This window comes from Marmota flaviventris, chromosome 4 (assembly GCF_047511675.1).
Source record: "Marmota flaviventris isolate mMarFla1 chromosome 4, mMarFla1.hap1, whole genome shotgun sequence".
NCBI classification, from domain to species: Eukaryota; Metazoa; Chordata; class Mammalia; order Rodentia; family Sciuridae; genus Marmota; species Marmota flaviventris.
The window spans coordinates 97,351,036-97,361,779 of NC_092501.1; the positions used below are offsets into that span (position 1 = coordinate 97,351,036).

A 10,744-nucleotide genomic window follows, 5' to 3' on the forward strand; every position below is an offset into this window, starting at 1 on the left:
ATATTAACAAGGTCCTACTAAAACCAGGTCTTTCAATTTACTGAAAAATTCTAAACTAAGATCTTTAGAAAATCAGCATTTGGAAGTATTTAGTCAGAGATCTTGGACTACTATGTACAGCTGAATCTAAGAGGAGAGGAAGATCAAATACAGGAAGGAAAATTGACTTACTTCTTCAGGTTTGAGGTGTTATTTAAGTGGCTTAGAAATCTCTTCCACTAATTGTCTGCTAATCCCAATTTTAAAATATAAATTTCAGCCCAAATACAGATAATTTTCAATTACTTATGGAACTAATCCATCCTTCAATGAGCCTACAAACAATCTCAGTCCATCTATGCAAAAATTGATATGCTGGAAAAAAATCAATCCAATTGACTCATGCCACCTCACAGCAGGATGAGAGATAAAAGGTTTTATATTAAGATAAATTAACAGAATCTGAAAATATATTTTAAAATCATCTACTTGGACCATGAACAATTTTGTAAAATGATCTACCTGCACTTGCAACAGTTGTGTACTTCATGAATAGATGATGCAGTATTCTGTACGTTTATCAATCATACATTTCAGATTCTACATACTCATTGACTGACATGACTGCTTATTCTAATAGTTGAGATACATATGGTTACATTGGTTTATTTTTCCTTATACTTATTTTCCATTTGGGGCTTTACAAATTTAAAAGCCATGCCATTAGATTCATATAAATTCATAATTCATAATTATTTTATTTTTCTTATAAATTCCCCAATTTCATCATAATGCAAATGTCTGCTTTCATTTCTAGAAATAATTCTCACCATGATTTCTTTTTCAGGTAGTAATAGAAATGTACCCAGTTTCCTTTCCATGCAAGTTGGTCATATGTACAACATTGCCAAACTATTACTTTTGCCCTTTTGGGATACGATCTCAAGGTATGCTTCTGGAAAACAGCACACAATTGTTAATAGTGTTTACACAATTCTACAAATGCATGAGTTTGTCTCCTCTCTCTGTGCTTGGAATGGCTCAAACCCAGGCCTCCCACAGATTAGGGCAGCACTCTATGCTAACCTACACCCAGCCTGGAATATATGTATTTGTTTGTGTGTGTGTGTGTGTGTGTGTGTGTGTGTGTATGTATGTATATATATGTATGTATATATATATCCCAGAATAGTATAAATGTTTGTTTTCTATGTGATTGACTTTGCTGTCCTGTTTTTACAATATAGCAAAGTATATCTGAATAGCTAGTAAATATAATCTTCCTACTTTAGGACATAAACAGATCTAGAAAATTATATGCCAAAACTTCCCCTAATAGTCTCTTAAAATTGTTGAATTAATGTGGCTATTAATCTTGTTCAGCAATTTGATGCAAATACCTAAATACAAAATGTTTTTTTAGTGAGTACTACATGGGAAGAAAAAGTCTTAGGACACTAGATAGCTTCTTGAAAATCAAAAACTAGTAGCATTTGATTACAAACAAGACATCCTTAATCAATGCCATTATACATAATCTACAATTATAATTAAAATTTCACAGGCTTTTTTGCACACTGTATATAAATACACATCACAATGATGTAGTTAGAATTAATACGCAATATATAGAAAACAAACAAAATTTAGATTTAGACCAAAAACTTAATTGCTATCTTTTGAAAAATGAGTTGATTAGATATTATTTTATCTTATGCTAATTTACATTATTACAAATTTTAATTAAACATACTAGATTTAGGTGCTAAGAATGTCTGCAGTATCTACATATACTACATATAATTTTATAAATCCAAATTTCAAAAGTAGGGTACTTTAATGAATAATGGAATCCTCTTCTGGATTACTTAATTTCTATTAACTACATCTTGTGTGTATACACACACACACACACACACACACACACACACTACATACAACTATGTAGTCCTTGTAGGAAAGTAATGATCATAGACTAATAATTTCTGAGGATTAAAGTACCTAACAGAATGCCTGAATACAAACATGTTTTTCTCTTGTCATAAATCTGGAGTCCTATTAAAAAAAAAAAGAAAAAAAAATACAACAACAACAAAAAACGCTCTTAAATTCACAGTTTTTAAATTACTGAAAATGATTTAGGTTATTTTAGCAATTACATAAAAACACAGATACCTTCAGCTTACCAAATCTCTGGATAAAAAAAAGATACAATACAAATTTTAATTAGTTAATTATTGTTGTTTAGATTTTCTTGACTTAAGGGGGTGGGGGAGCCATTGCCACAATCAATCCCATCATGCTATGTTGGAAACTTTAAATCAGAACATTTTTTTTATAATAAGTTGTAAAGTGCTTTATTTTTTACTGGAGTATAATTCCCTAAGCATTTAATAGAAAAAAGTCTGAAAATTAAAAAAAAATAATGACATATTAAACATCCCTTATAAAAACAAATCCCACCACAATTGTTAGGCAGTCCATTTGAGTAAAAACGTAAGAACCAAGTATTGGTTTGAAACTTTTTAGTTCAAATGTCTACAAAGAGAACTGTATTGATGAAAAATCTTTCCCTAAACTCATCTGTTACAGCTTCTATATTCCCTATTTCTCTATCCAAGCCAAATTTTATACTTGATAATTATGTAAAGGTCTATGTTACCACTACATAATGTTTAATACTATTCACACACACCTCATTTTAACAATACCTATTAATCACTTCAACAATTTATTGTTTCAAACACATACCACCTCTGAAAGACAATGAAGAGATCCCTAAGCATTTAAGCCATTCCTCATTAGAGAAAAACTTCCCCTCCTCTGAGAATCACTCACTATACCTAAATATTTTGTGTGTTTTAGAAAGTATAATTTCTTAATTTTAAAAATGTGCTTGGAGATTTCTTCCCCTTCTGATTTTCCAAAGTAAAAATAGCATATTCCACAATTCACCCTAAAAAAGGTAATTTTTTCTTAAAAAGATATTGCTTCTCTAAACACAAGATGTCATTCAAATATGTTCCATAGTTTATTTATGTAGACATTCTATCTGTGTTTATTCTAAAGCTAGAACCAAAGAATGACTGGGCAATACCAATGCTGCTTTGGCTGTTTCTACTGAATAAAGTCACACAACATCATAGTTTATAAATTATATTACATACATTTATAAATGGTCTTTGCCAATAGAATAAGAAGAATAGGACATCGGATTCTTAAAACACTTGAGGAAATTAAGAATCTGTATAATACAGTAAGAAAAAAGTTTAAAAAGAAAAATCCAATTTAGAACGGGCATAGAATTAACTAAGATTTAAAATGTTCTCATTTCTTCTTTCAGTATTATAATTTCATATGTCTTTTTAAAAAGAATTGAATTAAAATACAATAATTGTTAAACTATCTTCCAGAAAATCAAGCATCCTTAACATTTCTGTATAGGTGTATTTATCAGTCTTGTGCAAGAGTTAGCAATTCATGGCACCATGGTCACATTTTGCTTTTCCTGCAAAGTTGATGATGCACATCAAACATCCACCAAATTCCTCAAGAATCATCCAATCTGCTGCTGCCTTTGATTCTCTCTTCTTGTCTGCCTGCTCTGCCTGGTTGTGAAGCCAATTACTACTTCCTTAGTTTTAAACATAAATGTCAAGTTTCCTCCTCCACTATTCAAAGCCATTGTTGACCTAGTAAGCAAGTCTGAAATAATCTGAGAAGATAAATTAGTCTTCCTGCTGTTTGTTGCTGCACTCTTTCTTCAGCTTTTTCTGCCAAATGCATCTATGTCTTTCTTTCTGGGCTTCATTCAAAATTCTTACAGCCAACACATTTACATATTGGGGAACACATTATATTTGGCCTTATAGCACTCAGTAGTTTTTAAGACATCCTGACAATGGCAATTACATCCCTTGCTATGACATGGATATGCTTCTCTCCCTTTCCTTTCCCTATCTTAGCCTTAAAATCTGTATTTCTGTCAGTGCATACCTTTATTGCTTTTTGCCTTTCATTTTTATGTTCCAAATTGTTATAACAATTAATACAACTGCAATGATTGTAAAATTTGCCATTTACAGAGGAATCACAGTATAATTTCAAACAGAGATTTTTTACAATTATAGGGCTTTTTGGGCTGACTGGCAGATACTGATGGGATTATGAAATTGAATGGAAAACTTGCCTGGGTCTGGATACCAGATGTTTCAATAAAATCTGCTACACACACATATGAAGACTGCTACAGCTGAGTAATGTATTGAGCTGGAAGCACTGCATAACCCACAATGCCTGTTCCTGGAGCTGGTGCCAGGACAGTACCTGGTGGAAGGTTAGTGAGGTTGAGCTGTATTTGTGACAGTGGGGTGGAAGGCATAATAAGCCATCGCTGTGTTTGGCTGTTAGTTACTATTTATGAAGCCAGATTGATGGATTTTGGGACAACTTGTTGGATAGCATGAGCTTGGAAAATGGAATTGACATCAGCACTGGGGTTGTATTAACAACCACTGGCTTTGCTTCCTAAAGAGCCTTAATGCTTGTACTGGGATTCTTACTAACTTCTTGGGTTAAGATACTAGCTGTTCTGGCAGTAACATATAAGACATAATGAAACTTCCTTCCAGGCACTTGAATCTTCTGGCCATTTGCCAGCAGTTCCAGAGGAATTGGGAGCAGTTTCCAGAGGAATATTTGTCTTAAATTGTGATATGCTCACTCCTCCAACAGTGATGGTCTGCACAGCTGATTTCATTTCCTTATTTGGTGATTTCAAAGGTGAGATGGATATTTTATTTGGCCTCTGCATTGTAAAATTAAAAGTTGATGCAATAACACCACTTTCAGATATTGTTATGGTCTTTGATGGAGTTCCAGGAGTAGACTGTGAAAGAACCCTACCTGCATTAACTGATGTTGTCTGTTCTGTAACTGCTTTCCTATTAATTGGTTTTGCAAAGATCAGCTTCATGATTACTAGACCACAGGTCGGTGTTCCAGATTTCATAGTATTCTCATCTGGCACCACCTCTATGATCACTTTTGATTTCAGTGTCCATCATGGCTACTAGATTTTATACCTGGCATTTCCAATTTTACAGGCCTGTCCTGTCTATATATTATGTACTTGATATCAAACTGGCATTTAAAGAAATTGACACTCCTAAATTAAAATTTAAATAAATAAATGAAGTCAAATAATTCAATTCAAATCAATTAGTTATATAAAAATATATGTCTTTAAAATTCTAGCTCACAAATTTTTCTAGATGGCCAGACAATAAAATCTTCATTTCTATAAATGTCTAAAATGTAATATAACATCTATTGCTTCTAAAATTTTTCAACAGAGAAAATTAATAATCCTAATTACATTGTTCTGATATTCTTATTTTATGAATAATATAAGTAAATTAAATTTAAAATAATTGGGATTAATATTCATCAATATGGTTTCTTAAATAAATAAATTAGAAATTACAACTGAAGCACAACTACTTTTTCCTTTTTTCTTTCCAATTGTTAAACAACAGGATCCTGCCTCAAATCTCTCCACAGCAAGCTGAATTAATTGTCGTTATCCTGGCATTGATATTATTTTCTACTACTTTAAATATTGTTACAGATTCTTGATATACATGTAAACCTGTTCTTCATATTTCTGTAGCTGTATTTTCCCCTCGTTTGGATTCCAATTTACTGTCTCTTTTTTTTAACCCTTCAAACTCTTTCACAGTATCATATGTCCCCCATCTTCCTTGCTCATATTCACAGCCACACTAAGTTTCCTGGATCTTTGATAGAGAATAATGCCCTCACACTTACAGGTGTGAGACCACTTTATCTTTTATTTTCAGATGCTATAAAATCTCATGGACTTTTCATCAGAATGCTCAATTGCTAATGATGATGTTTTCCATTTCTTGCCAATAAGCTCATGCCATGGTCTATTACTGTACTCACTGTACACCCTTCCAGGCCCCTATGTGGGACTCTGAAAATCCATGAGGCCTGTTTTCTAATGCATTTTGGCAAATGCATATTACACGTTTCCCTCCTTTTCATCCTTATTTCTTTCTTCATATTTCCACAGATACTCATTCTGGGTTTATCTGTCTATTGCCTATTGATTTAAAAATGTATCTGCTTAGATTTCTCATTTATTACTCTGCTTTGCCACTATGGGCAAGCCCACTTATTTAAAGACATGTAACTTCCTGCATATACAACATGTGCTTTTGCACAATTCTGTACTCATTGGAATATAACTTTAACCCATAGAATTCCCCATTCTACTACACATCTTCATTGAATGAGTGCATCATACCCTCAAGACATGCCTCTCAATACAAAAATAGAAGATTCAAGTGCCTGGAAGGAAGTTTCATTATGTCTTATATGTTACTGCCAGAACAGCTAGTATCTTAACCCAAGCAGTTAGTCAGAATCCCAGTACAAGCATTAAGGCTCTTTAGGAAGCAAAGCCAGTGGTTGTTAATACAACCCCAGTGCTGTCAGTTCCATTTTCCAATGGGCATAAAATAAAGGATATAAGGAACAATGGGGGCTGAGTGAAATTAAATTGTGGTTTCCAATTTTGAAAAGTTTTTTGAGAACTGAAATTTTTTATATTTGAAATCTCCTATTTACATGATGTAGTTGTATTTTCTTGTTTACTCTTAATATGTTCTAGTTATTTTTCTTTTGTGGAAAAACTACCTGATTTTAATTATTATCATCAATAGCAAATCGGACTTTAAATCAATTAAAATCTTTCACTAAGGATAAAGTTATGTTCATATTTGCTACAATCATAATAAAAACATTTAATTGTATCAAGGCAAAGCTTCATTTAGATTTTAAAATGTCCCTGACTGCAAGATTATGTATATAATATTCCCATTGTTGTTTATGTAATAGTAAATTAATCAAATTAAGTACACTATCTAGAATAAAATAAAATGGAAAAAAATTACTCATAAGATTCATATTCAAACCATCTTTATTTACAAAATGTTTTTCTAAGAATTATAATTCTGTTAAGCTTCAATTGGAGCAAAATTATAATCACTTGAGTAAAATCAGTTAGTTAAACTAAAAATGATAGATTACTTTTGAAGGCAGATACAAAATATTGTCAGGATTCTTGTTGTGCTTCTGGATGTTCAGTAGAAGGCTCATTTGAAGGTGGAATGAACCCTGAAGGGAACTCACTTCTACTTTTAGAATGTGGGGAATGAAGGGGGAAATTCAGCTCTTGGGGGGAAATAATGAGGAAAACACCACAGTCCCATTGGGAATGGAGGGGGTGGTGGGCCCGGTGGAAAATATTCTCGAGATGCTCCATACATGTTTCCTGAAGTGGTGGAGGAAAAAAGGTCCTCTTCTCGTGAACTGACTCTTGGATCAACTGGAAACAATGGACCTCTGATTGGAAGGAAAGGTGAGAAAGCAAAGCCAGAGCCAATTGCTTCATTTTCAGCAGGGAGAGATGAATCAGGCACATTGGAATCACCAAGATAAACTTTGGTATCATTTCTACTGTATTCCATTTCTGAAGACATAGGCTCATCCATTTTATCCAAAGGTGACACAGTAGAACTTCTGAGTTCTGCTGGTTCAGATGGTCTACCATAATTATAATAACATCCATCTTGCCTTAGTAGAGGAAGAAGTGGATCAGAATATGATTGGCCTGGTGGAGCCATCATCATCTTAGGGTTCTGTTCCCATTGAGTTGACAGAGACCCAATGTTATAACATGCTCTCTGAGGATCTCTTATCACAACATAGCCTGATTCTCTTCTTTCATTGATAACCTGAAGGCCCAGAGGATTCTCTGGGTCTCTTGAGCCTCTTCCTCCTACCCTTGGAAGCAAAGGTAAGAGTGTGAGTGGACCCTTCTTTTCCAAAAGAGGATCTCTCACTTCAGATGAAGGTTGACCCAATGGTGAGGGACCATTTGGGGAATTCTCTCTGCCAAAGGCTGTATTTGAATCATCAAGTGCAGAAGGATCTTTTCTACAGTTTAAATTGAATTAATTTTCAGTTAAGTTTTGTCTGTTGTGAGCATTTTGTTTCCTTAAATCATTGAGGTATCTTTCAGCACTCTGAGCTGTCAACTCATTATCATATGCTTTTTTCTCATAGTACATAATTGGCCCCTGATAAGAATGAATCGTTCTCTCCAATTTTTCTTCAAGATCTTTGACTTGCTTTCTATAGTTCTCCAGCTGTTTGGTGGCATGGCTGATGTTTTCCTTCATTTTGGAAAGTTTCTCCTCTTGCTCTACCCGGTAATTTTCATCTCCTATTAATTTCCTTTGGAGTTTCATTACATTTTCTTGATATAGTTCAATCATGACTTTAAGTTTCTGCTGCAGATTCTGATTCTCACTTTTAAATTGTGTATTTTTTGACTGCAAATATGCTTGTTCTGTCTTATGATTTTTAATAATCTCTATAAGGTCTTCATTTGTTTCAATTAATTCAGAAAATAAAGTAAAAATTTGATTTCATTCTCCTTCTAAAGTTTTAAAAGAGGTCTTTATCTTAGAAGCATAAAACCATCCCTGCAAGTCTCCTTTTGGCTTATCCTCTAAGTGAGCACCAACACACTTCATTTCCAATTCCAAGTTACCATCATCTGTTAGGACTTCTCCAAGCATAGAAACCCAAACTTTTATCTGCAGCAAATGTTCAGTCAGAAACTTAATGTGATTTTCTTTATCTCTTAGAATTTGTTCTGCAAGTATTTTAGAGTGTTCAAATGCCATTTTCTGTTTAAGGCCATTCACCTTTTCTTTCCATACTTCAACTTCTTGTAAAAGCTGTTTCTGACTTTCCTGAAGTTTGGAATTTTCATTCAAAACCTATTTTATTGCTACCTTAAATCCTCCTTCATTCATTTGAAATAGTCTCAAGGTTGTTTTATCTTCAGGTATTTGAGGGATTTTGATTCATCTTCTAGGGACTTAATCCTTTTTGATATATCCACCATCAATTCATCCAGTTGAGAATGTTTAGTTTTCTCTTCTTTTATCTCTTTCTCTAGAAAATGTATTTCATCTTCATGTTTAGATACCAACCTATACAGGTTTTCATAAATTGCCCTCAAATTTCCTGCTTCTATTGACTCCTGAATATTCTCTATAAGGTCTTCCTTTGTTTCAATTAACTCAGAAAATAAAGTAAAAATTTGATTATTTTCTCCTTCTAAGGTTTTAAAAGAGGTCTTTAACTTAGCAGCATAAAACCATCTCTTCAAGTCTCCTTTGTATAAGACTATTTCAAGTAGTCCACTTTTTTCTTCAATTAGTCCAGAAAGTTTTAGAGCAAGCTTTTTTCTCTTCTCATGTAACACCTGCTTCTCACAGACTGATAACTTCTCCACAAAAACAAGAGAAAAACAAAAAATCCAATAGCTGTACATATCACCAACTCCCACGGACAGCCATAAGAACTAGGGTGTGTTTCCATATCTTCAGACAAGGCAGACCCCAACCCTGATTACTTCTTTCAGGATCATCCCCAAATTTGGCTGAGGGGCAGCCATTGCCCCTCCATCAGGCTAAGGCTACTTTGGCTATTCCCTCCACAATAACTCCATGCCCAGCCATGCCAAAACAGGCTGTGGACACTCAGGCCTTTGGTCAGGAACAAACCTGCACCAGGCAACTGAACAGATCATTGTGAACCAGCAGGTGGGGAGGGGGCAGTGGGCATCGGCATGGGGAGGTGTGGTCATGGGCTCCCAGGGGCCTAACACACTCACGCTGCCTATCAGGGAAATCTTGTTGGCCCCTTCACTATTCTATGCATCCTGAAGCAGCACAGGTTCAAGCCTGTCCCAATCAAGCCAGAGAGGAGTACTCACCAGGTCACCCACCCATTCACTTGGTTTAGGCCAGGCCAAGGCATAACTTTTTATCTGCCATCCTGTACAGTCATAATGTCACCCAGTTTGATGTCACTAAAATTCTAAAGCTCTGTAAAATTTTTAAAGAGCTAGTACATCATATATTTATATTTCTACCACTTACCCTTTTGTTTTAATTACTCATTCATTTCTCTCCCCTCCTGTCCCTCTATTTTTCTTTCCTCCCTTCCTTCTTTCTCTCTTTCTTTTTTTTTTAAGTGTTGGGGGTTATACTCTAAGGCCTTATACATGCTAGGCAAGCACTCTACAAATGATCTTCATTCCCAGCCCTATTGACACTTTCTATAGAAGTAATATAAATTATTACTATAGGAAAAACCCTGTGTTAGACTATTTTAACAGTAGTTTTAGAAGAGTTGCTAACATGGGCACAAATCAGTTGTGACAAGTTATTTTTAAAAAATACAGCATATGTAATGTTTTTAAAAAGAAGAAGCTTAAAACTTGAGATGGTTGTCATGTAAGTTTTTCTAGACTACTATTGAAGAGTCTTCAAAATCTTTTTTTTTCAGATGTTATTTTCTTTTGACTTCTCATAGAATGTAAAAACTTCTATGTAGGCTACTTGTTATAAATGTATAGAAAAGAGAAGAATATGATATGACTCTTTGAAATGGACTTAGCTTCTGAAGGTGAATTATGTTTTTTTTTTACATAAAGAGTTCATTGCTTGATATAAATAAAAGACATTCAAATACATTTTTCTTCCTAGATATGCTTAATTGTTAATAAGCCAGAGCTAATTTTTGAAGAAAAGAACTCATAGAAGTCATTGCTTTTCTAAATGCCTCTAAATACATGAAAAGTTCAAAGGCATTATGC

General features: G+C 34.0%; 1 protein-coding gene and 1 pseudogene across 1 annotated transcript; both read right to left on the minus strand.

Annotated features, from left to right (window-relative positions):
• Nucleotides 1-3,449: 3,449 nt before the first annotated feature.
• Nucleotides 3,450-4,990, minus strand: LOC114082206 (protein lin-54 homolog pseudogene; annotated as a pseudogene).
• Nucleotides 4,991-7,205: 2,215 nt separating this feature from the next.
• On the minus strand, nt 7,206-9,415 carry LOC114082205 (melanoma inhibitory activity protein 2-like). Its single transcript, XM_071611734.1, is given in 2 exon segments — nt 7,206-8,932; nt 8,935-9,415. Coding segments are annotated over 2 exon segments (2,208 nt in total).
• Between the last annotated feature and the right edge of the window lie 1,329 nt (nt 9,416-10,744).